Source organism: Taurulus bubalis (assembly GCF_910589615.1).
Source record: "Taurulus bubalis genome assembly, chromosome: 13".
Classification (NCBI taxonomy): Eukaryota; Metazoa; Chordata; class Actinopteri; order Perciformes; family Cottidae; genus Taurulus; species Taurulus bubalis.
Genome location: NC_136601.1, coordinates 25,490,978 through 25,518,422, shown reverse-complemented (window position 1 = coordinate 25,518,422; position 27,445 = coordinate 25,490,978). Strand labels below are relative to the sequence as shown.

Sequence of the window (27,445 nt, the reverse complement as noted above, 5' to 3'; positions counted from 1 at the left end):
GCTATACAAATGAAATGCATTATTATTGCATTATCATTATTTTCCTCATAAAAAGACTAAAAGATTGTATTTTTTATGGAATAAAACAAATTGTCATTAGTAGTTTTAAAGTTGTATTATAATCTGCTTAGAGTTATTGTAAACAGATCATAATTCATCTCTAATATCTATTTATAATTTTGTAAAAACATCTCCTTCAAACAACTGGATTTATTCACTATACATAACACTACATTTTACTAGATTACATGTGAACCCATTATAATTTACATTCGCCCAATTCCCATTTTCACTGAGCTGAGCCTGGTCGCTCCGTTGCGTTAGCCGTCAGCGGTGCTGCTAACGTTACTAGTGCTCCTCCTGTTGATTTAAACACTGACTGGTTGTTTCAAACGTCACATGATCTGAGCTCAGAGACTAGAAAAGCATAAATGGAATCAGAAATCAGAATGGAAATGAGAAAGGGCCGGGATGCGGCTCTGCGTTCCGCCCGGAAACCGTTCCAGGATCGGCGTTAGCAACATGCGCTACGGTTACCGAGCGATTGGTGTGCGAGTCAGTCACACGATGGCATGTGCAAATTAAACGCCGAAGCTGGAAGAACCGCCTGTGGCTTCAGCAGCAAGACGGAGACCTAGATGAGGACGGAGTGTTGCCGTTCCTCCTGGAGGGTTTGTGCATCGTCCAACATGCGTAACACACAGATGTGCCATCACCAAGGCCAATAAACAACACACTCCTCTTCCCTGCTGCTCTCAGCAGACCTGAGGGGCAAAAGCAGAAACGGATAAAATAGTTACGAAAGTAATTGTCATTTACATTGGCGTATAGCCAAAGCTTTCCTTTTTCTCATTACTTACATGTTTTTATTACGAGTTTTTCAGTTTAATAACCTATTGTGACGAGTTGCCTCGTTTGTTCGGTGGTCATACGGTGTAAGTGTGTTATTTTTATTTTGAATATTGCTCCTGAAAGTTGACAATGCAAATGTTGCTTCTTTTGTCACCTGTTCCATTGCTTTGCATGCCTGAAATGTGTCACCAGAAGTAATTTCACAACAATTTAACCTTGAGCAAACGTGGCAGAGCCTGATGTAAAAAAAAGTCATACGTTTCGGCAGAAAGTTGTATTGCACAATTCCAACCACACTAAAAACAACTGGCTGCCACCTCTTAGTAAAGGCAGGGCTCTCAGCCTGGAACAGGTCTAGCAAGCAGACCCTTCGGTTTGCTAATTAGTGAGCAGACCTTTAATTAGTATGGAATCCCTACAAGCTGACACGTAATACCGTTTCAAAAAAAGAAAAAAAGAAATGTATGTGGATACAATAATCCTATTATCACGACTTATCTCTCAATTACACGGTAAGACATGCGTTTCCTGCCGGTAGAGGCGAGCCTTGCTACAGTAGATAGTGTTGTGGTAGAACAGATTAGTTCGCCAATAACGTGCACATGCGTCCCATACATGATCCCGATAAACACTCGTGCTGTCATAAATGCTTTGTTGGCCTGCTAAGTGTGCACGTCTCATGAGAATGAAATAACCTGAGGCAAAAAAAATGCGAACACATCTCTAATAGGATCAAGATGAACCATAAACACCATCAACGAACAATCTAATCTGTAGCACTACATTAACTCTGCTATTCAGCATTTCCAGACCTTTGCTCATTTTTTGTTCTGTTATTGCAGCAATTTCTTTTGCCTGCTTCATAAAGTGTTGTGCCAGATAAATGTTCCTCTTGACACATTAATTCACATTGGCAGCTGTCTTAAGGGCTCGGATGTTCCATCAACAGCTTTTATCTGCAGGGGGGTTTCATGGGAACTCATAATCGTAATGATTTTCTTAGAATTTAACCTCAAACACCAATTCCTGGCAGTAGAAAACGTAAAAGGTTAAGCCAACTCTGTCCTCGTTTTCTTAATAATATATTTACATATAATTATTGCCCACTCACTTCACATATAATAGTCTTTCTCTATAAAGGCTTTGCAAAGACTGTTGGATTCCCTGTCTGCTCGTAAGTCTCCACCCCCGGTTTCCGCCCACTGCCACGCCCCTCTCCTTCATCCCAGCTGTTGTGCATTGCCTTGATCACCGGCAGGTGATTTAGGGACCACTGCGTACCTGGCTCATTTGTCGGGTTGTTCCAGTTCCAGTTCGGTTTGCTTCTTCAGGTGAGAGTGGATCACAAGAGCGGTTGAGTTGCCCTCCCGACTCTGGAGCAGGGGAGGTGGATCTCCTGTGTTCGCTGGACATTACCGGTGGTATTAGTTTGTCTATTCGTTGTGTTTTGTTTTGTCGCAATAAAGTCCGCCCTTGGAACTTGAACTGCTGCGTCTGTGCATTTGGGTCCTCAACACCACACCCCTCACAACCTCTCGTTGCGCCGCCCCGCCGCCGCGGAGCCGGTCCCGGAGGACGAGGAGTCCGCCTGCACCCGTGAGTCCTTTGTTCCCTCTCCTGTGCCTTATGGTGGAGCGTCTGGGGAGTACCGAGGCTTCATGCTCCAGTGTCAGTTTGTCTTCACCCAGCAGCCCCGCACGTACGCCTCGGACAATGCGAAGGTGGCATATATGGTGGGTTTGCTACGTGGTAAGGCGCTGGTCTGGGCTGAGGCGTGGCTCCACAGACGCTCTACTCGGGTCTCCTACGAGCGCTTCAAGGAGGCTTTCGAGAGCGTATTCGACCACCCGGTGTACACCCGGGACGTTGTACAGCGCCTGCTCAGTCCCCGCCAGGGGTCCACCAGCGCAGCAGAATATTCCGTGGATTTCCAGATTCTGGCGGCGGAGTCGGGTTGGGGGAGTGAGGCGCTGAAGGGAATATACCGCTGCAGTCTGTCGGAGCTTCTGAGAGATGAACTGGCCGTCCGGGACAAACCGGATTCCTTAGCGGAGCTCATCGCTCTCACAGTCAAGATGGACAGTCGTATTCGGGAACGCCGTCGGGAGAGGCACTACCAGTCTTCCAATCCGGTGCGTCAGTTTTCTTCCGCTCCCGGCTCTCAGCCCCCGAGCCCGGTCGGACGGTACGGCCAGGCGCGCACCCGCTCCCCTTCCTCGGCCCCTCCCCCGTTGGAACCGGAGCCGATGCAGCTCGGGCGGATTAATCTCTCTCAGGAGGAAAGAGAGAGACGCCTCCGCACAGGAAGCTGCCTGTACTGCGGGGAGTCGGGACACCGCAGGGCCGTGTGCTCCGCTCGGCCAAAAGAGTCAGTAGGAGTGGGGGTGCTGGCGAGTGGGTCAAGGAGAATTCCCCATTCTGAGTCTCGGTCATTGTTTCCTGCCACCCTGAGGCTGTCATCAGGGCCTGTGCACCTGTCAGCCCTCATTGATTCCGGGGCTGAACAGAACTTTTTGGACACTGACTTTATTAGAAGTCAAGGAATTCCTGTGGAGGCGCTAGAGCGCACTCTGCTGGTGAGCGCAATGGATGGCAGTTCACTGGCGGAGATAACACACTGGACTCAGCCAATTTCCCTGCACGTGTCTGGCAATCACAGTCAGAATACCCGGTTCTATGCGTTTCCGTCCCCCCAGACACCCTTGGTTCTGGGACTTCCCTGGCTCAAGGAGCATAATCCTCAGATTGATTGGGCTGGAGGTAGGATCACTGGCTGGAGTTGTGCCTGTCATTCTCGCTGCCTCAGATCTGCGCTGCCCCGTCAGGTTATTCTCCCCAGCAAGTCTGACACCGGTCCTGGCCTCGTCGCAGTGCCTCAGGAGTATGTGGATTTGGGAGAGGCGTTCAGCAAGGAGCGGGCTCTTTCACTTCCCCCTCATCGTCCATACGATTGTGCCATTGACCTGCTCCCGGGCGCTCCACTTCCCTCGAGCCGGTTATATAATCTCTCCCGGCCAGAACGTGAGTCTATGGAGAGGTACATCACGGACTCGGTCGCCGCTGGAATCATACGCCCCTCTTCATCACCTGTGGGAGCGGGTTTCTTCTTCGTCTCGAAGAAGGACAAGAGCCTCCATCCCTGCATCGACTACAGAGGTTTGAATCAAATCGCTATCAAGAATAAATATCCGTTGCCGTTGATGTCCTCTGTTTTCAAATCCCTAGCTGGAGCCAAGATATTCACCAAGCTGGATCTCCGCAACGCTTACCACCTGGTCCGAATTTGCGAGGGGGACGAATGGAAGACCGCCTTCAACACACCCCTGGGACACTTTGAATATTTGGTGATGCCGTTTGGACTAACTAATGCCCCTGCCGTCTTTCAGGCCCTGGTGAACGATGTCCTCCGCGACTTCTTGAACCGTTTTGTGTTATTGTATATTGACGACATTCTCATCTTCTCTCCGAACCCCCAGGAGCACACCAACCATGTTCGCCTGGTTTTGCAACGGCTGTTGGAGAATCAGCTCTTGGTGAAGGCTGAGAAGTGTGAGTTCCACGTTACATCTGTGCAGTTCCTGGGGGTCTTTATCGAGGAGGGTCAGGTGAGAAAGGACCCCGAGAAGGTTAAGGCAGTAACGGAGTGGCCGGTGCCCACTTCAAGAAAGAAGCTTCAGCAGTTTCTGGGGTTCGCCAATTTCTATTGTCGGTTCATCCGGAACTACAGCCGAACAGCAGAACCACTGACACGACTCACCTCTTCCAAGGTCCGTTTTTCATGGACCCCAGAGGCCGACGGGGCTTTTCGGGCCCTCAAGGATCGGTTCGTCTCGGCCCCCATCCTGGTCCACCCAGACGAGACCCGCCAGTTTGTCGTCGAGGTGGACGCCTCGGACACCGGAGTCGGAGCTGTACTTTCCCAGCGGTCCGCTTCCAACTCCAAGCTCCATCCTTGTGCCTTCTTCTCCCGCAGATTGTCCCCGGCGGAGAGGAATTATGACGTTGGCAACCGCGAACTGTTGGCGGTCAAGTTAGCCTTGGAGGAGTGGAGGCACTGGCTGGAGCGATCGGTGCTTCCCTTCATTGTATGGACCGACCACCACAATTTGGAATATATCCATTCGGCGAGACGCCTCAATTCCCGCCAGGCCCGCTGGGCTTTGTTCTTCACACGCTTCAACTTCACCATCACCTTCCGGCCAGGGCACAAGAACACCAAGCCGGACGCACTCTCCTGTCAGTTTGCTCCGGGGGAGGGAGGTTCTACTCTCGACACCATCCTGCCCGCCTCGTGCGTGCTGGGTGCAGTCACCTGGGAGATTGAGAGGGTGGTACGTGAGGCCCAGCACACCCAGCCTGACCCCGGAGGAGGTCCCCCGAACTGCCTGTTTGTTCCTGAGGCCGCCCGTTCCCAAGTCCTGCGGTGGGCCCACGAGTCCCGTCTTTCGGGCCACCCGGGCATCCGCCGAACTATAAACTGGCTCCGCCGCATGTTTTGGTGGCCGTCTCTCGAGGAGGATACGCGTTCGTATGTGCTGGCCTGCACTACGTGCGCCCGCAGCAAGGCTTCGCATCGACCTTCCGTGAGGTTACTCAGAACACTTCCTGTGCCCCAACGCCCGTGGTCCCATATCGGGGTGGATTTCGTTACTGGTTTCCCTCCATCTGACACCAACACCATCATTCTGACGGTTGTGGACCGGTTTTCAAAGGCTGCTCACTTAATTCCCCTGCCCAAGCTTCCATCGGCCCGTGAAACCGCCGATCTGCTAGTTCTACATGTGGTGAGGCTTCATGGCATCCCGGCAGACATAGTTTCGGACCGCGGTCCTCAGTTTTCGTCCCAGTTGTGGAAGGCCTTCTGTCACACCCTCGGCGCCACGGCCAGCCTCTCCTCAGGATTCCACCCACAGACTAATGGCCAGACTGAGAGGATGAACCAGGAGCTCGAGGCCATCCTCAGGTGTGTGACCGCCACCAATCCCTCGTCATGGAGCCGTCACCTTCCGTGGGTCGAGTACGCCCACAATTCCCACACATCTACTGCCACCGGGCTGTCCCCATTTGAGGCCTCTTTGGGTTTTCAGCCTCCCCTGTTCCCCAGCCAGGAGGTTGAGGTTGCCGTACCTTCGGTCCAAAGCAATGCCCGTCGTTGTAGGCGCGTGTGGAGAGAGACGCGGGCCGCTCTACTTCGCACAGCAGAACAGAACAGGAGATCGGCGAATCGACGGCGTGTTCCAGCCCCGGACTACCGTGTTGGTCAATTGCTGTGGCTTTCGGCCAAGGACATCCCCCTCCGCACCGAGTGTAGGAAGCTCTCCCCCAGATATGTCGGCCCTTATCCCATCATCTCCATCGTCAACCCGGTGTCGGTCAAACTTCAGCTGCCTCGTTCCATGAGAATTCACCCAGTATTTCATGTCTCTCTCCTCAAGCCCGTTGTCTCCAGTCCCTTAAATCCTCCGTCTGTACCCCCTCCACCCCCCCGTCTCATTGAGGGGGGCCCCGTCTGCACGGTCAATCGCCTCCTGGATGTCCGCCGGCGGGGTAGGGGATATCAGTACCTGGTAGACTGGGAGGGGTATGGCCCAGAGGAACGGTGCTGGGTGCCCCGTTCTCGGATTCTTGATCCGGGGCTCATTAGAGACTACCATCGACAGAACCCTGGTAGATCCGGTGGTTCGCCAAGAGGCTCCCGTTAGGGGGGGGGGGGGGGGGGTACTGTTGGATTCCCTGTCTGCTCGTAAGTCTCCACCCCCGGTTTCCGCCCACTGCCACGCCCCTCTCCTTCATCCCAGCTGTTGTGCATTGCCTTGATCACCGGCAGGTGATTTAGGGACCACTGCGTACCTGGCTCATTTGTCGGGCTCATACAGTCGGCGTATTAGCTTAGCTTAGTATTAAAACGGGAGAAATAGTTAAACTGCTAGCCGTGTCTAGTCTTGTCGTCACTGTGATTCTTCATTAGGAAACCACTGATACTGGCACACAGCCGCCATAAAATCACGACTTGTCGTTTATACATTTGCAGATGTTGATACCATCATGTTGAGCTAAGCTAGCTGTGTAGCTTAGCTACGGTAACCTTCTGGTGGCAGCAACTGCTTTGTAGGCTTAGCATAAAAGTCATGAAAGTGGTGATCTAATCAAAAAAGTGTACTTCCAAAATGTCAAATGATTCCTTAAAGTCTTTCCACACAGTGGGCGAGGTCTTATGTTTAGATATGATATGTCTATCTAAATTACTCTTATTATCTGATCAGATGTCTGCTGTCAAAGCACACAGGAATAAAGTCTGGGGGAAGAGCTGAAAGCACATCTGTTGGCAGGGAGAATGATGAGCGGATTTCAAACATCTTTGATTTGAGAAGTGGACGGAGGTTCTTCGAGAAGAGAAGCCAATAAAAAGAGAGTTCCAACCTCAGATTCACTGTGTAAATACTCTGGAGCTGCAGGGAACACGTCCAGGAGATGTTTGGGATGCAATTTAACTTTTTGGTATTTCATCCAAACCCATCTGCTTCCCAGAATCTCACCAACAAAGCCAATGCACATCTTTAATCAAGCGTGGGATGAATATAATAAAGCTCAGGCTGTATTGGATCGGTTGGATATTAATTTTTAGTGAATAAATGTTCTTCTTTATTCCTAAAATCCCAAATAAATTCATAGCTGGATTTTACTAGTCAAAAATGACTAATATCAATATCAAGATAACTTCATTATTTTAGGTGCAGACCTTTAGTGTAGAAGCTAAATGTGCAGCTCATGCATTATACACTCTTGTGTCTTTTACCTCAGGGCCATTTTAGTAACCAAAGCATTTAAACCTTTTCCACACACACACACACACACAGACACACACACACACACACACACACCCACACGCAATTTGCATCTGTAAGAGATGCACAGCATGCGCTAAATGCTTCTGACACAGCGTTTGCATTGTGGTCTAATCGAATCGTCATGTTTATAGTGAGAGATGCATAACACAGTTGTCTTTACGTAGATGCTGCTTTTACCGCTCAGCGTCAGCTCCGGTCTCTGGGTTGCAGAGGGGGAGGTAGAGGGGAGCGTGACCCGTTCTCTCTCGGTTCAATGTGTGTCACCGGCACGTATAGAACAATATCATCAAAGCAACACGATGAAAGAATGATTTAACATAAAATCCCTTTCAGCTCTCGGATGCGTGAGTGTGTTTTGTGTCAGTTCCTGGTGCGAGGGAGTTTGCTTTGAATTAAGATATTTCATCACATATCGGTATTGATGGAGCATGTGGAGGTTCACCGCGTGATTCATGATCTACATGAATCATTTGTGGTCATATTTCCATTACACAGAATACATTGCATTACCAACAAGTAGAGGCGGGGATCGTTTCGCCTCGTCGCAAGTGAGTCTGAAACTATTTTGGCTATGCAGCCCTGCGACTGGTTCGCTGTCTGGGTTGAGCTCGAGTAACGTCCGATAACTTCAACCTCCTATCATGGATTCTGTATTCGTCACCTTTTATAATGATAATGCCAATCACTTGAGCAAATTCTTAATAATGTTTATAAATCCAGCAAATACAGTCATATTGACATTCACATGAAGTTCTCCACTAACTCCTGGTGGCTAGTTGCTAAATGCTCCACCGTGTTTACAGCTAGTTGCTAAATGCTCCATCGTGTTTACAGCTAGTTGCTAAACGCTCCACCGTGTTTACAGCTAGTTGCTAAACGCTCCACCGTGTTTACAGCTAGTTGCTAAATGCTCCACCGTGTTTACAGCTAGTTGCTAAATGCTCCACCGTGTTTACTGCTAGTTGCTAAATGCTCCACCGTGTTTACAGCTAGTTGCTAAACGCTCCACCGTGTTTACAGCTAGTTGCTAAACGCTCCACCGTGTTTACCAGCTAGTTGCAAAACGCTCTACTGTGTTTACCAGCTAGTTGCTAAACGCTCCACCGTTTTTACAGCTAGTTGCTAAATGCTCCACCGTGTTTACTGCTAGTTGCTAAACGCTCCACCGTGTTTACAGCTAGTTGCTAAATGCTCCACCGTGTTTACAGCTAGTTGCTAAATGCTCCACCGTGTTTACCAGCTAGTTGCTAAATGCTCCACCGTGTTTACAGCTAGTTGCTAAACGCTCCACCGTGTTTACAGCTAGTTGCTAAACGCTCCACCGTGTTTACAGCTAGTTGCTAAATGCTCCACCGTGTTTACAGCTAGTTGCTAAATGCTCCACCGTGTTTACAGCTAGTTGCTAAATGTTCCACCGTGTTTACAGCTAGTTGCTAAATGCTCCACCGTGTTTACAGCTAGTTGCTAAACGCTCCACCGTGTTTACAGCTAGTTGCTAAACGCTCCACCGTGTTTACAGCTAGTTGCTAAATGCTCCACCGTGTTTACAGCTAGTTGCTAAATGCTCCACCGTGTTTACAGCTAGTTGCTAAACGCTCCACCGTGTTTACCAGCTAGTTGCTAAACGCTCCACCGTGCTTACAGCTAGTTGCTAACATTGCCGGTGTTGCGGTTTAATTCGCGACCATGTTAACTGGCGACTTTCATCCGAACGTGTCCGTTGTTGTCGTAGTTACAGACAGCTGTTGAAAATAGGAAGAAAACGCGTAACTGCCCTTGTGAATGCCGCATTGTTTAATTTGTAGAATGATGTATTATTATGTATATGAGAGGGTTTGACACTGTATTAAAGAAACAAAAACAAAGCGGCATTCACGAGGACAGCTAGTTATAGGTGTTCTCTTTCCTATTTTTAGACACGTCTGTCGTAAATACGACAACAACGGACGCGTTCGGCTGAAAGGTCGCCAGTTAACACCGTAACACCGGCTATACAACGTTAGCCGGTGTTACGGTTTAACAGGCGACCATGTTAACTGGCGACTTTTGGCTGAATGGTCGCCAGATAACACCAGTCTGCTTTCCATTTAAAATATTAGCAGAAATGAGTGCCGGGGTTCGTCAACCCTCCCGAAATGAATCAGACTTTTACTTTATCATCACGTTTGTCACAGTGATGAAAAAAAAGCGATTTTCCGGTCATCACTGCCGCATGTAGGCGTGGGCCTGAATCACTGGAGGGGAAGACAAGATGCCGGAGGCTGGAGAAGGATGTATGAGCAGGGGAGAAACGGACAGATGGATAGGTGGATAAAAGGCTTCCCAGGCCTCTAGTTCAATGCTCGGTGGTCTTGGTTAGGTCAATGACAAAAAAAAAAAAAAAAAAAACCCTGTACGACACACACACACACACACACACACACACACACACACACACACACACACACACACACACACACACACACATAGCACTGATGGGATAAGTGGTTTAGATCCACTTAGATGAGAGGTTATAGTTTGGGGACAATGGATAAGTCCTCCCAGTGTGTGTGTGGGAGAGAGAGAGAGAGAAAGAGAGAGAGCAAGCGAGAGAGATCAATGAGGTCCTTTGTGTCTGGAGGTGAACTTGGAAGAACACACACACACACACACACAAACAATTGCCATCACCTTGAGCATTTTTGTATTTTTACTTTAAATCCGAAATGGTGTTGGATGCGCATTGCGTCACACAAATTGTAACAAACCTTCAAAGTTTGTTCTTTTCATTTCAGACGATAAGGCTCAAGGCCCATACGGCACATGTGACATCGTAGCAGCAGGATGTGGTGTGTTATATCTACCCCCGCCAACAACTCACATTTTCTCAACACAGTGCGAAGAGCGGACCAGTCTTATTGCTGCAGTTCTGCACACCTGATCCAGTTAGAGCCGCACCTTAATCGTATACTGTGTGCAAACACAAGGCAGGAGTAAACCTTGCAGAACAAATAACCTTTATGTCTGGCTTGAGAAACATGTATTGTGTATTATTTAAGTAGCATTGAACATTGACAAATTATCACCTCATCATTATTATTTTTTATGGTGAACACATTCGCAAACAGTTGCTTATGTTTGCATCCAGGTGACATGTAGCAACGTTAGCATTTAACTGGAGTCGTGGCTCTCGGTAGCTGATGAAACCTGGGAAACATCTGGCTCTTGAGCTGCTAAATGCTATCCGCTATGGTCGCATGCTAGTTGCTGACTTGTCCGTCTGTTAGTTGGTCCTGGGCTGATAGCTTACAGTGGGCTTTTTGAAGCATGTTCACAAAAACAGCTGATTGCCACAACTGGAAAAGAGTTTAATTTATACTGAATGCTCGGAAAACTAAAAAATTGCTAAATGCTAAAAATCTCTGTAGAGCTAACAGGAACTGTTGAGTCAGGTGATAACTGTCTGTGTGGTAATTAATTCATTGTCAACAAAAACATCTAGATCATTATCATGAACAATGCAACTTTGCCAAAAAGAATGAATCCAAAACGTTAGCTTAACATTTAGTTTTCTCCCAAATGTAGCTACTAGCTACCTACTGACATACTAGCTTTGCTGTGGAGCTTCACTTTTAAGTTGGCGTGAGTGTTTCTAAACTGATAAATTGTCGCTGTTAGCAGTAGCACATAATATGATGAGTAGTTTGTCGTCATTACGACGGCTCTGATGGATAATTCTATCAAATACACGGTCTAACACCTGAGAACTAGCATTAGCTTAAAAGTGAGAAAGTGAGGGCTTTCTGTGAGCTCAAAAGCTGGAACTTCCCACAGCTATTTTACTTGTATTACCAGAGCAGCTCTCTCGCCCTGACAGTTTGAGCCGAGAAGGCCTCTTTAAGCACAGGAGGAATAATGCAATTCATGATGTCGATCATGGCTTGCTGGGACACTCCAATAGACCATATCCATATTACTGTTATGTGTCACACCTGTGCTTTCCTTACCACTTATTTACTTCTACTTTTGTTCAACATTGGACTTTTAGTTATGATGAAGACTGACATTTTGTTTCTTTTAATGAAACCAAATATTAACAATTATAATCTGTCTTGGACAGATCCTGATATTTTGAATCCCAACTGGGTGTTCAGCTTTGTTTTTAGCTGTATTTCTATTTCTGTGTATGCACATTGAGAGATACAAATAACCACAGTCAAATTTCTGGTGGCTGATTCTGATTTTAATGCAATACAATGAGTACACCATTCCCTGAAGATGTACCTTTACAGAGTGTGATTTCTTATGAAATGATGTGTTGTTTGTGTTAGTTAGTCTGCTAATGTCTGCTAATGTTTTCTCCAATGTTGTGTGTGTTATCTCTTCAGGAATTCAACATACTGCATGAAAGTGTCCATGACCATGATTGTGGAGGAGAAGGATGAGGGGAGATGCTTCAGCAGCAAAATCCGACATCTTGAGAAAGCTGAGATCACCCACAGCAAAATGATCACCTGTCCTGATTTAGAAGACTATTTGGCCCCGTACAAGCAGCCGCAGATGACCTGGTATAAGGTACGACTCACAAAGCAGATTAGAGTAACCACACCGGAGTCCTCTGCAGACTGGAGCACCTTGATCAGGCCGTGTCTCTTTGCAGGAGTGCGAGCGAGTTCAATGGAGAAGCTCCATCACTGTTAACACTACAAACGTCTGGATTCCTGAGGTGGAAGAGGGTGACGGGGGAAATTACACCTGTGAGTTACAGTATGGATCCAGACTGGTGCGGCGGACAACACAGCTCAAAGTTACAGGTAGGACACGGGTCATGGATGATGGGTGGATGGATGGATGGATGGATGGATGGATGGATGGATGGATGGATGGGTGGGTGGATGGGTGGGTGGATGGTCCCACCAAAAAAAGTGGATGGATCTATGGAAAAATTGGATGTGATAAGTAATGATACAATGGGATGGGTAGAGTTTGGACAGAAAGTGATACAACAGAATGAGAAAGCATTGAATGAGCATGGACATGACATTGGAGGATAGGGTTGGATAAAAAAGGACTGATGATGGTTTATCACGGGTTAAGCCTCTAGTTACTAACCTGGACAGATAAAGAACCAGGGGGCCCTCACCAGAGGCCCTCAGGCTGCTGTCCTGCTCATAAGGGGTTGAGGAGTTCACACATGTATTTTGGGGCTATGCCTAATGTAGCCCCAAAGGTAATTATTACAATTTTGAAACCAATTCTGAAAGCCAGTGAAGGGAGTTTAAAATAGCGGTGATGAGGTCTTGCTTAATTTAATTTGTCAAGATGTTTGCGACTGCATTTTTACAGTAACTAATCACGAGAGAGAACTCTGGCGTGGACACGAATCAACGGAGTAACAGTCGTCCGAACGGCATGAAATAGAAACATGGAAACTGTTGTCAAGGTCAGGAGATAAAAAAGGTGAACAACATCTCGTTTTTGACTGTTTAACCTTGTTGACTTGAGCACGAAGCAGTTTGACTCCCAGGTAACATTTATTGGCAACTGCCAATGTTATTAATGTTGCGTTGCACAGAGTTGAGGGGAGCACTTCATCTGGTGAAGTCTGTTGACAATGATAGAAGGTGTCTTCAGACCAGACCTCATGGGGACTCCATGAGAGGATGTTGTCAGGAGTTCCTCCGGTCCGAATACGCAAAGATGGAGATTGTTCCTCAAGTGAGATTGGCACATACAGCCAGGTGTCGTCAGCGTATGAGACATTTGCGTGACATGGGTAGTAGAAGAAGAGGCATTTAAGAATGTTCTCTGTTGTCCTCGGTTCTAAGACAGGATGTGATGGGTTTCGGATGCAGTGACTACTGGAAGACAGATAGGACAGGAAGGCGTCTGTCATCAGCTGCTTGCCTGATCACACGTTTCTTGTACAGGTCCTGGGTGAGGCAGACACTCGGCTACTTGGGTATCAATTCAATGTGTCTTATTTGACTGAATTGATTAATTATATGTGCATTACACCACTCCACCCGAGTGGTTTCGGGTAAATTGGCGAATCAAAGAAAGAGAGTGGACTCAAACCATGACAGAAATATGTACTCTGGCTGCTTTTAATATACAATGGATCTCTCTGTGACTCCAGAGCATCCATTATTTTTTGACAGATGCCTGGACTCAGCAATACATCATTCATCATTACTGCAGCACTTTTAAAGTTTCCTCTTTGCACAATACAACTCTATTCTCAAACAACGGAGTGCATTTATATTCACGGCAGCATGTTGTGAATTTGCGTTTGGTCTATTTGTTTTTTTCCCAGATTAAACACACATTGCTTCAAGCTTCGCTGGCTTTTGACTTAACTTCGACTCGGCAGTAACATCTGCACTTCGCTGTTAGGAGTTTAAGCTGACTTGCATCTGCACTTTTGTTTGTGCTGTGTGTGTGTGTGTGTGTGTGCGTGTGTGTGTGTGTGTGTGTGCGTGTGTGTGTGTGTGTGCGTGTGTGTGTGTGTGTGTGTGTGTGTTGGGCAGGCGGCAGTCCCTTTGATTGTGTGCACATGCATGCTTGCGTTTTGACGTTGTGCCATGTGCATTATGCATGTTGGTGTCTGTGGGCAATGAATGACAACATTGTGCGCTTATTTTCTATGACACACACAACATGACACTTTCCCTCTCTCACACACACACACACACACACACACATACACAAACACACACAAACACACATTCTCCAGTCTGACATAATGGATGTGCCATGAAAAGAAAGCAGCATAGAGTAAAAGTGGATACTCCTTGAACTCCTTTGAGAATGCTGTCGTGCATTTAGAGCTCCATATCTCTTACATTTTGAATTTCAGGACCAAAGTCTGGGTCTTTTTCATCTTGGTCTTTGTGATTTGGTTCAGATGTACTGCAACCTTTTGTTGAGTGGAGTCGATACGACGGCATCGCTTCATTTGTTAAGGAATTATTCAGAGCCACTTTTCCTCACTCGCCTTCATCTACTCTCCCGTGGAGGAAGGTAACGTGGGAAACCACATTTCCCTTTATTGTGTAAGGAAATCGCTGCTGTTGGCTCCCGTGTTGAGGCGTCACGTTTTAACATCTCTTCCACTGTAGTTAAGGAGTTGCAGAACACTTTGATCAGATATTATTCATTTTGCTCCTGCATGCAGAGCTTTCCTGTGTTTTATGGAATGAGAATCAGAACGTATACCACAGTGAGGTCGACATACCTATACTGCTGTGTTTTCTTAAATACTATACTAATACTTGTATGTTGCTTGTCCACATTGAGCATTGCCAACACATTGCAACACAATGTGGAACATGCAAACCAGAGGCCCTCCTCAAATTGGTCTGAAAGATCCACATTCCCTTAAAACAACCAGAAGACTCCTATTCATTCACTTCCTTTACAACCATCCTCACTGTATAGGAATGCTACTTACAACTAATATCCCTCAGGTTTAAACACAAGTTTACAAGTAAGACAACAATTTAATATATACATTTAAAGGAGAAAAATCCAAGATTGGGAGCATTTTGATTGCCTCTCAATGACTCTCAACCTAGCGTTGAGTCAATGTGACAAAGTGACAAATAAATCAACAACATTCCAGGTACCAGAAGTCAGGACGGGAATCCGGAAGTTAAGGATGAAATTTAAAAAATGACAAGTGAAACTGTAGTAAAACTGGTACGTGTTATGTCTACCTTCCGTCATATTACATACGCCTGTGTCGTTGTTTTTGAGGTCATTATCAGATAAGTTACAGAAATGAGCAGAGAAGCAAACTAACTAAATATAAGCATGAATGAAACAAGTGTGTGTGTGTGTGTGTGTGTGTGTGTGTGTGTGTGTGTGTGTGTGTGTGTGTGTGTGTGTGAGACCCACTGCGAGATTTGCACGCACACTTTACATATTCATATATGGGGTTTCTTGAACCTCAGCTCCGTTTCTCAGACGCTCGCGCTGTAAAGGAGCTCCAGTGAAAGCAGCCCTTGGAGAACATCCGTCAGATCGCCCGGGCCCTCGGCGAAAACATCTCTGTGCTTCGTCCTGTAGTCGGGTCTGTGTCTCTTGGCAGGTTTTTATCGCCGTGCTTTCAACATTAAATGGAGATTAAAGCAAAGACACGGGCAGCGCCTGCAGATCAGCTGCTGGCGACGATGTTGATTCCAGAGAAAAACACACTTAGCTGAAAGGAAGCTGGAAATAGAAAGTTGGCTGTGAGATTTGAGGGGAAACCTGCGACGGGGAGGATGTGCTCTGAATGTCACCTTCTCAATGTGCTCCATTCAAAGCTGGGAGCTTTTTATTTTATTTTTTTAAACATTCGCAGCTTTTAATTAACCGCTGCGCCCGAGGGAAGCGAGGCTTTGTGAGCGCTGGTGTTTACAGGCCGTCGTATCGATTCTCAGCCCCGGGATGTGCTGGGATCCAGACGCTGGTCACGGGCACTTTAATCAACAACAAAAAAAGCACAATCAGAGATGTCCGAGAGGTTATTTATCATTGTTTATATATATATATATATATATATATATATATATATACATATATATATATATATATGTATGTGTGATCTATAAACCGTGATAAGAGAAGAATGAACTGCTATTTCCACATCACCGTTTATTATATGGAATCGGAAAAGCAGCCATTTCAAAGAGATATACATTTAATAAATCCCAACTTGATTTCATGACTGAGATACTTCATAAACAAGACCCCAAAAAAATGCTGAGTTAGCGGCCTTGTTTCTCCGTCTCGTCCGTTAAACAAACAGAACGTGGGTTAGCATGACTCATCAGATCAATATGAACATCCAGGCTCCCTCATGTGGCTCAAAGTGTAAAAAAACCAGCATGGAAGACATTCTTTAGTACAAACACCTTTTATCTACACATTCTGATGGCAAAACCGGCCGCACTGGTTCACGGACATATTTATGCTACGCCATCACAGCTCATCATAGACGATTTATACAGAAATATAAAAAGATACATAATTATAGATGCATCCGTTACTATCTACTCCAATCTTGTTCTGTTTCCTTGGTGCTACTACCAGCAGAAGTCATAGTCAGAGATGTTCACATCGTCTGCATAAGGGCTTTAAAATATACATATGCATGCTGTGTTTAATGGATGGAGGACAGGAAGCTTAATGAGGACACACACAGTACGGGACTACATTAAAACAATTAGAGTGTAAAGACATGTTCATGAAAGTTTCATCAAGCTACAGCGTGTTCTTAGCATCCCAATCGCCCCAGGTAGACCCAGAATAGATCGCACACAAACAGACACGCACACTAACGCAAAACACACACACACACACACACACAGATGAAGCACATGCACGGTCCGCTGGGCAGAACAGAGCTGATGAGGTCAGAGCAGGGATAACTCTGGGGTCAGTGGATGAGATGCTGGATTCAGAAAGGCAGAACAATGAGAAAGAACAACAGTGATATCAATACGGGGAATGCAGATGGAGGGTATTCATGAAGGATCTGTCTCTCGTCGTCGGGAGCGAGCGTTTGGCTCAAAGCGTGTTAAGTGCAGCCTCAGAGCCGCCGGCATGGCTGCAGGCCCGTCTCGTCTTCTTCTTTCTCAAGCTTCAGCCGAGCTGCAGGGAGACATGAACTTCAAAATGTAGATGAAACGGCTTCATACTGTACAGTGTGTTACATTTCCAATGCATTCTGGGGAAATAGGACTGCCAATCTTAAGAGTAAGCGACTGCACACACACAAAAAAATCCCCCATCTTCAAATGAACGATTTAAGTGCAATATTCATTTGTTTTAACATCAACTTTCTCTCCCGACTGAAGATGATTTGAGAGCCTAACTTTAGTCTGGCATGAAGTTTCATCCAGCCTTCCTATTCAGAACAGATCTGCTTTACTGTTCTGTATGTTAAACACTGTGTTGTTCATTGTGCATTTGTCTTCAGGGCCCTGTTTCTCGTACCTGGCTAAACAAAGTCAAGCAAATGTCCTAATCTCCAGCTTAAATTAGCGAGATGATTGACATCAGGCTATCTGGGTTTCTTCACGGCTGATCCGCGCTGAAACGTCTCGTTAATTCTAGCCAGACGTCAGTCATCTGGATAAATGCGCCGCTCCTCTTCAGAAGGGATCATAATGGAGCACTGATACCACCATGTTCTAACAGTACAATGGACAATAAACTCAGAGGAACCTCTTTTTATTTCTCTGCTGAGAAGCAGGAGATGATCACGAAGGCGTATGAGGAAGTCAATACCGTAGTCATTCACAGCAAACGCGTTGCGAATATTCCAACATTTTGCAACATTGTTGCCGTGAACGCAACTTTAACTCCGCCCCCTCTGAGAGACATAAGCGTCGCAAATATATCAGACAAGTTAAATGCATCAGTGTTGGGAAAAAGTATCGGCTAATTTGAAGTGCTTCATCACTGCATTCATATAACTAATATCACTCCTTCATCAATGAGGAAGGGAGCTGCCTTTTTTGTCCGTGGGAGTGTCCAGCTTATCCAGTGAAGTTCAGTTAGCCTGCCCGGGAGCAGGTTTACATTTTTGGCTGTGTTGCTATGGTGATTAATCTAAGCTTGCTTCGAGAAACCGAGAAAGCCTGACCTACGTCATCTCATCCTGACAATTAGCCGCTAGCTCAGTCAGCCAGGTACGAGAAACAGGGCCCAGTTGTCCCTTTTCTTATTTTACACCGACAGCTAAATAACAGTATTTTACTGTAATAAATACGGTGGTATATACTGCAGGTTATACAGTAGCACTGTGAAATAAATGACAATAACATTTGACGATAAAGTATACCCAAACAATTCAGTGTGGAAGAAAGTAACAGTGTAATAATGGACTGCATTGGTTGTACAGTTGGTTTACTGTGGCAGGAAATACAGCAACGATTAGATAATTGACGGTAAGTTTCTGTTAATTTGACAATAAACATCAGACGGTGTAACAGATGGACTGATGGAGGCAGAGAGAGATGTTATCTATCACCTCATTAAGATAAGATCAGATATTCTTGTATTAGTCCTGCAGTGGGGACATTACAGGATTACAGCAGTACACAAGAGTGTGTGTGTGATTGTGTCTTGCAGTGTGTGTAATACAGGGAGGAAACCAACATGTGTGGACAGCTTGTAGTGGACGTTAGGAAGAGGATGATAAATGCAAACCAGGGATAACAGTAAAGGGACATCATATGTTTTCATTTGACTAATCTGTTCCCAATATGTCTTCTCTAGAAGACTGAAGTAATCTACTGGCAGACATTTCAATGTACAAACAAAGTTGACTCTAAAATGAAAACACTAACATTGCAATATAAGTGGGATCTACATGTGTTCTGATCACAGAGAACATGCATCTGTTAGGTCATGTCAGTGTTGCCCGGTGTCTTTTCAAGCGGTTCATGATAATGGACGGATGGATAAAGCATGACAGTCACAAGAAAAGAAGTGTACTTTTCTCAATCACTATATGCTTCATCAAATATTGATTAAAATATGTTGTTGTAAAAAAAGCATGAAAGACACCAGACACAGTGTCAGGACAACGCCTCATGCCATTGGCTATAAAGTGTGTTCTTCCTCATCTGCACTCTTCTGGTCGGGACTTTACTTTGAGGACAGATTCCCATTGTCTGAATATAATCATGATAGTTTTGCGAGTTGTGCTCTATGGCCTTAAAATAAAATCTTCCTTCAGTCAGATAATGATATAAAAACAAGCCAGGTTGTCTCTGTAAAGAAATAGTGGAGTAATGTCTCCCAGAGCGGAGAATGCAGCGCAACCTGTTACCATTCTATTGGTTCATGTTTTCATAGAGCCAGACAACCTTCTATCTGACCAGCAGCTGAGTCCTTTACAGCGGATCAGAAGAGTCAGTGTGAAGGAAACACAATTACAATTCCTCTTCCAGAAGCGACAGACATAACTGTTTCAGACTCACATTTTATTGGCTCTTGTGATTTTTTTGGAAATAGCCCCAGGAAATGAGAGTGACGGGACATTCATGATGTATCGAGGTGGAGACAGAAACTCAGAGGCGTTATCCTAAAGTACTGGCAAATAAAAACAGAACTTGCATAGTCCAAGGAGAGGGATCCTCCTCTGTTGCTCTCCTGAAGGGTTCTTCCTGTGAAAGTTTTTTTTTCTATTTTTGGGGGAGTTTTTCCTGATCTGCTGTGAGGCCCTGGGACAGGATGCAGTATGTGTACAGACTGTAAAGCACTCCGAGGATAATTAGTCATTTGTGATTTTGGGCTGTACAAAATAAACTGAATTGAATTGAAGTGAATAGTCGCTGCATTTTAGAGCAGAAGTTTTCGCCCCCCTGACACATATTGAACTTCCATGAACATCACACCCTCCAAAAATAACCTCACTCCAGATAGTTGAAAATTGGCCCTTTTTTTGTTTTGTGTAACTTTATTCAGACTAAGCTTCAGTTACATTGAGGCGTTGCTGACATAGTTGCGTATGTGTATTGAGATTGATTGCTCTAAGTGACAGTGGACAATCATTTCCCCCCATAAGGAATTTGGGGTTGCCGTAATTGGAAAGGGATTGGCAGACAGACTTGAGTAGTGAAAGCAATACTCATTGGTAACCACTCTAGCGCTAACGCTGATTGTTTTGTTATTCTATCACAATTATATCGTGCAATCAACATGTACTTTTTAATGATAAGTTAAAGCAAAGAAACGTGTCTCTTGCCACCTACATTTGGGCAAATTACAACTCTGACCTGTTTGTTGTTGATGTGCCACAAACCACCAATGTTTCCACGGTCTGAATGCTAGCTTTGTTAGCACACATTGAAACACTTGCAACTCAATCTGACTCTTCTTTGCCGCAGTTGACGCCATCTACAGCAAATTATCCTCCGTTTAATGCCTGTCCATTGACCTAGTTGTCCATTGACCTAGTCGTCCAATGACCTAGTTGTCCATTGACCTTGTCGTCCATTGACCTAGTCGTCCATTGACCTAGTTGTCCATTGACCTTGTTGTCCATTGACCTTGTCGTCCATTGACCTAGTCGTCCATTGACCTAGTTGTCCATTGACCTTGTTGTCCATTGACCTTGTCGTCCATTGACCTAGTCGTCCATTGACCTAGTTGTCCATTGACCTAGTTGTCCATTGACTTTGTCGTCCATTGACCTAGTTGTCCATTGACCTAGTCGTCCATTGACCTTGTTGTCCATTGACCTTGTCGTCCATTGACCTAGTTGTCCATTGACCTAGTTGTCCATTGACCTTGTCGTCCAATGACCTAGTCGTCCATTGACCTTGTCGTCCAATGAGCTCTCTGTAACGTACCTGCCACTCCTTCCTGTTCTGCTAAACCTCTGAGCTAATCCAGTTAGCCGCCATTTTCCAAATCTTCTGTGGGTGACATCATCGTCTAGTCTTGTTCTTCTGCATACTTTATCTCAAGCCATTCTGGATTACAACCCCAGTTTTTCTCTCTCTCTCTCTCTCTCTCTCTCTCTCTCTCTCTCTCTCTCTCTCTCTCTCTCTCTCCGTGTTTCCTTCTCTTTTCCTTAGTCTTTTTCTACCCAGAGCCATTTATCAAAAAAGTCTCATCCATATTTCAGAGGCATTTCAAAGTAAAATGTGTGTTAGCAAAGTACACAGCATTCAGGCTAAATTTAACACTGCTGAGAATGTTTGTGTTAGGATGTGTGTGAGAGAGAGAGAGAGAGAGAAAGACGGGACGTGAGACGGAGAAAGAGAGAGAGAGAAGAGGGGGAGAAACAAAGAAATAGAGGGGATTTGTCGTGGTGCAACATATTTGTAACCTCATTGGAATAATGCTAAGCCTAATGCAACATTACTTCCTCTGCACGACAGTTTTACACGCTCCCTCTCCCTCTCTCTAGGACGCATTAAAAGATTCTATTTCCCTTCCAACCCCTGTCTACATCTGTTACAGCCCGTCTCTCCACCTCCATCCCTCTCTCCCCTCTCTTTCCTCCTCTCTGCCGGCCTCTCGCTCTTTTGGTTTCTCTCCATCCCTTTCTTTTCTTTCCATGTTGTTCTTCCCTTCATCTCTCTTATTCTTTCCCTCTCTCTTCCCTCCTGTTCCATCTATCTCTTGCTCTTTCTCAATTTGACACACCGCATACCCTGTGTGTGTGTGTGTGTGTGTGTGTGTGTGTGTGTGTGTGTGTGTTTTTGTGCATGCGTTAAGGGCCCATGACCTAGTTAGAGTCTCACCTCCTAATTCATTGTGAAATTGGCTCTGTTCTCCAAAGACAGATGGTCTCGATGAGGTTACTACTCTCTCTCACACACACACACACACACACACACACACACACACACACACACACACACACACACACACACACACACACACATATATAGACACTTCCTATTAACATGACTCTGCAACCTAAATAGAAAGTAGTAAGAGAGGGACAAACAGCATTATGTGAACAGTACCCAGTGTGTTTGTGGGTTATTTAAATCATGGGCAGTGTCTCAGCAGGACAGGAGAGCTGTGTAACTGTATTTCTATCCTTGTAACTGTAATCATATTTGTAAATGATTCCCTCAATGAATCTTCCGCCCGCTATCCTCGCGGTGAAGTCGGCTCCTGGCTGCGGAGGGGAGGTGATTCGGAGAGTCTTTTACGTAATAACAAGTCTGATTACAAACGTATTCTGAATGCATTGGAGGATCCCTTTGCACGTTAACACATCTCATTGTGTGAACACGGATTGAGGTGCGGTTACGTAACAGCAAATAGTTCTGCTACCATAACGGCCCCATGTTAAAAGGCGCACAAGACCAGTTTTCAGGACACGTCTCCAACCAATTCCTGGTGTTTGGGATGAGGGCAGAGTGTTAATGTACCATGGGGATGGTCGCCTTCCGTCCCCAGTCAGTCATGTAGATCAGTGATGATCAACCAGTGTGCCGTGAGAGATCATCAGATGTGCCCTGGGAAAATGTCCAATTTCACTTAATCGGTCTTGTGACGGAATGTTCCATTACAGTCCTAAAAAATGTGTTCCCATTGTTGAGCATCTGAGCCTGCAATATAGTGGCTGGTCTAGTAATAAAATAATGAAATAATGAAATAATCTTCCATGTCAGAAGGTAGCGCAATAATGACCTACCTTACATGCTGTATTATCCTACAATGTTTTTGGTTGTTGGCGTGCCGCAGCTCAAAAAGGTAGAAACACACTGCTGTAGATGACTGAAAGCTGGGGCTGAACATGCTCTCTCAGCTCTGATCAAATATAAAACTCAATCTTAAACTGCTTCCTTACTGAAAAATGAAGTTTCTCAACTCGGTCTCAAAGGTCGGACAGGCCTTGGTGAAGCCCCATCGTCATTTCAGAGATAACCCCAGACACCTGGAGCATTCAAAAGAGATTTCCTTTGCTTCCTTTCATAACAGAGACTTCTGAAAGGACTCGTATGAGGAAGTTTTAGAGAGAGGGAAATGCAGTAACCACAGGCTGTGATGACGTACAATCTGAATGTCAGAGGAGAAACTGAGAGGGTTTTGTGAAAATTCACACCTTAGGTGCGAAGACGTTTAAAATTCAGATATGGAGAGAACATGTCTTTTTCTCAAAAGCACCGTGGTGAAGTTTGACAGCAGCAGGTATAGCGGGGAGAACCCAACAACTGGCAAATGATGATGGAAATGAATGGAATGAGTCATGTCTGCCACCATTACTTCTAAACTAGCAATTACATATGTTGTGATCCTGTTCTTCAGATTGCGGTCCATCCACCAAACGTATAGCGCGTCTACATTATATCCTGGAGTTGTGAACAGAGCCTTTGACAAACAGAAGAGACTTCTTAGCGGACTGTCTGCACCTCTGCAAACCCTCACAGTCAAAGTCGGTTTCTTTATGACCACGATCTCCCAGTGCCCTGAACCAATTAGATGTGATGACTTTGGGTTGATCCTATAGTTGCTGTGGAAAGCACTGACAAACGATGTCATCCTGTCAGGTCAGAAAACCCTCCTGTGTGTCGTTGAGGAAGGAAAGGACATATTATGTGGTTCAGGGATGTAGACGTGTGTATCATGGTTCTGCTGGCGTATCATCCGTCAAACCCAGAGGACTGCTCTGTCTGTTTGCGCGTGTAACATGGGCTCTATTTGATTCCACAGGTGTTGAGACGGTAAGTGGCTCAGTGGTAGAGCAGAGTCGTCCTTCAATAGCAGGAGCGGCAATTCGATCCCCGGCTCCGCTAGTCCATGTGGATGTGTCCTTGAGCTAGACACTTAACTCTGCTCCCTAAGGTGCCGTTCACACCAGACGCGAGTTTTAAAAGCGCAGCCGCTTCAAAAACGCCTTGGAGTGGGCCTGCGTGCGCAACCGCAGTGACATTGATGAGCTGTGCGACTCCGCGCAAGGCGTTTAAAAGTTGAGAATATTTCAACTTTTAAGCGCGCCGAAAAAAACACTAGAAAAACGCGTCGCGCGGCATTTAAAAAGCGCGCCGTACCGTAGGGAAACAATGGTTTTGTGAACGGCCCCTAAGGCTGTTCCTGAAGTGAATGAATCGGTATGAATGATTAGATGGTAGCTTCTCCCATCAGTGTGTGAATGGCTGTGAATGGATGAATGATGTCATGTAGTGTTAAAGCGCTTTGAGTGGTCAAAAGACTAGAAAAGTACAGTCCATTCCCATTTAAGGGGCAGCTACCCACGGGAGGCTAATGTACCCCCAACATATGCAAGTGATCCAATAGGTCCTACAAATTAAACAGCGTGATACCTTGTTTGTAATTGCCATAAAAAATGACACAGATAAGTGCTTCTTAATGTGACCCTACTATAGGGAGGGTGTAATACTTAAAAGCAACTTGGTAAAGAAAAGATCGTGGATTCAAATATGTGCTGCTCCTCAGTCACAAAGCCAACATTGACTATTGGCAGGAAACGAGAAGCTGTTTCCAGACTCCGTGGCACTATTTCCTCCTCCCAACGGCAATAGAAATAATGTGTATTGCAGCCAGAGGGCTTCATACTTTACTTGAGTATTTCCATTTGATCTAACTTTATATTTCTATTCCACTTCAATATTGGACTTTTAATTCCACCACTTGTATTTGTCAGTATGGGTTTTAGTTAGTCACAGGTTCCCTCCGGGTTCTCCGGCTTCCTCCCACAGTCCGAAGACATGCAGCTCAGGTTAATTGGACTCTAAACTGCCCGTAGGTGTGACTGTGAGCATGACTGGTTGTCTGTCTCTATATAAACTGAACCCAGCCGTGATCGGCTCCAGCGGCCCTAAAACAGGATAAGTGGTTTGGATAATGGAATGGTGTCAGTAAGAAGTATTGCAGTACATCCCCCATTATCAATTTGCTTCATCTTTGTTGTATTTGGTTGACCTGTTTGACCTGCTGAGGTTACGACTATCAACATCCTAATGTTGATAGTCGTAACATTTTTCTTTTTCAAAGCACATGCATACAGAACAGTTTTGGTGTTTTGACACTGTGTAATATGGATTTTCCTCCAGAAATGCTTTCCACTTTAAAAGAATTATTATACCTGAAAAAAACTCCTTGTGGGAAAAAGCACTAACACATTGTCACACTCCTGCGATGATTAATGGGAATGGGTTTTTGACAGTTGTCCTCGAAAAACCTCTATAATGCATCCATAACAATGCAAATTTATGCCAACAACAGCAACATCATTGGGTTATGTGGTTGGATAAAGACAGTTTGCTGTTAAAATTACAAACAGCATTCAAACGGTCTGGAACATTTGTCAGGACAATCATCAGGATGGTTTGGATAAAGAGGACAAAGACAGACTAGAAGATTAAGAAGAAGGATAACAGACGACACTGTTAGTGAGTCCTTGAACTGCAAAAATCCTGGCAATGATATTTAGGTTGTACGTTGTGCTCCCTTACCACACATATGCTTTAGTTTGGATGTAGTTCAGTCTGCAAAGAGACAAAGGATGACTTGAGCCCGGGAAGCCATTATGTGGAATGCACTGAAAGCACTCAGCTACCAAGGTGACGTTATCCATTCTAGTGTGGTTGAAGTAACCCTTAAAATACTGTGTTACACAATTAACACATTCTTTTCTTTTTGTCCTCTGGGTACAGGGATATAACAGGGAAACATAATCCTGTGGAGAATCACTAATTCAGATGAGCAATGTTTCTATAGCAGTTCACTAATCAGTCTGAAGAAGCCAATCCTCAAAATAAACCAACAAGAATGAGAGCATCCAGCCACGCCAGCAGCTCCAATGCTCTTCACTGTGAAGAAAACCAGACCTTGGCTCCTGTACGAGAACGCCAACACGGGAGTGCCATACTTGAGTGGATAACAAGTCTTCAAGATCATAAATAGCACTAGCCTGGAGAGCACTAGGTTATCTTTTATTGCGCAAGTGTTTTTCAGTATTATGCTGTTCAGTTCCCAAGCATGACATCAACTGAACCCCAAACAGGTTTAGATCACTGTGATACACAACTTCAAACACTACAAAAACCTTTATGAAATAGGTGACATGCAGGCAGTCTACACTGTCAGATAAAAAGATACACCCCACTCAGGTATGATTACATCCTGACACACCAGATCCTGCAGCGTGCTTGACCTTAACCCTTCGTGCATTGGCTGAGGCTTGAAAAAAGAAAAGAAAAAAGAGTCGCCAAATGTCGGAAATCTGATATAAAAACAACATTAAAACACAAAAACAGCAGCTGATCGCCAAAAAGGCTTCGAATTGATTTGTTGATGTAGCAGTCTGGACTCTTTGAACACATCAAGATTGCCACTTGTTCATGGAGAACCAAAGGCCTCATCGGTTTGATCCTAATCATAGACTGCATGGAAGAAGTGGACGTAGTCATCGTGACATCATATTTGTGGACTGCCGTTTTGGTTTTGCCGTCGCCATCTTGGATTACGGCCGTCGCCATGTTCTTTTTGCTACCAATGAACGGAAGTTACCATTTTTCCAATACGTTAAAGACCTGTCAATCTTAGTAGCCCCGCCCTAAATCATCCCCTGCTTTATGGTCTGTTTGACTCTAAATGACCATAATTTACTAAATGAACATCATGCTGTATTGAAGAAGACTTGAAACTAGAGATTGAGACATAAACTCATGTTTACAATGTTTACTGAGGGAATACATCAAGAGAAGTAGAGTCATTTATATAGACTTCTATACAACCAGAGGAGTCGCCCCCTGGTGGTCAGGAGAGAGAATGCAGCTTTAACACATGAAGCATAGACTTCTATACAACCAGAGGAGTCGCCCCCTGGTGGTCAGGAGAGAGAATGCAGCTTTAACACATGAAGCATAGACTTCTATACAACCAGAGGAGTCGCCCCCTGGTGGTCAGGAGAGACAATGCAGCTTTAACACATTACGCATATACTTCTATACAACCAGAGGAGTCGCCCCCTGGTGGTCAGGAGAGAGAATGCAGCTTTAACACATGAAGCATATACTTCTATACAACCAGAGGAGTCACCCCCTGGTGGTCAGGAGAGAGAATGCAAGTTTATATGACACTTTCGCATTGGCGTCACGCTGCAGAATAGTAGGGTGCCGCCTGGTCTTAATAGCAGCATTACCCACAAAGCAGGACGTGGTAGGACCTCAAGACAACAAGATCTGCCCTTGACTATGCCTGAGTTTATATGTCCTGTACTCACCAATCCCTGGTGGCTACAATAGGAAAGCGTTGGTCCATGTACAGCTAATAGA

General features: G+C 45.4%; 1 protein-coding gene across 1 annotated transcript in view; it reads left to right on the top strand.

Moving 5' to 3' along the window:
* The window catches only part of il1rapl2 (interleukin 1 receptor accessory protein-like 2), a gene marked incomplete at both ends in the record, with an annotated part of 321,581 nt that overhangs the window by 186,282 nt on the left and 107,854 nt on the right, over window positions 1-27,445 (top strand). The window contains 2 exons of the mRNA XM_079228492.1: window positions 12,068-12,254; window positions 12,340-12,493. Coding sequence (XP_079084618.1) covers window positions 12,068-12,254; window positions 12,340-12,493 — 341 coding nt within the window. The remainder of the gene's footprint in view (window positions 1-12,067; window positions 12,255-12,339; window positions 12,494-27,445) is intronic.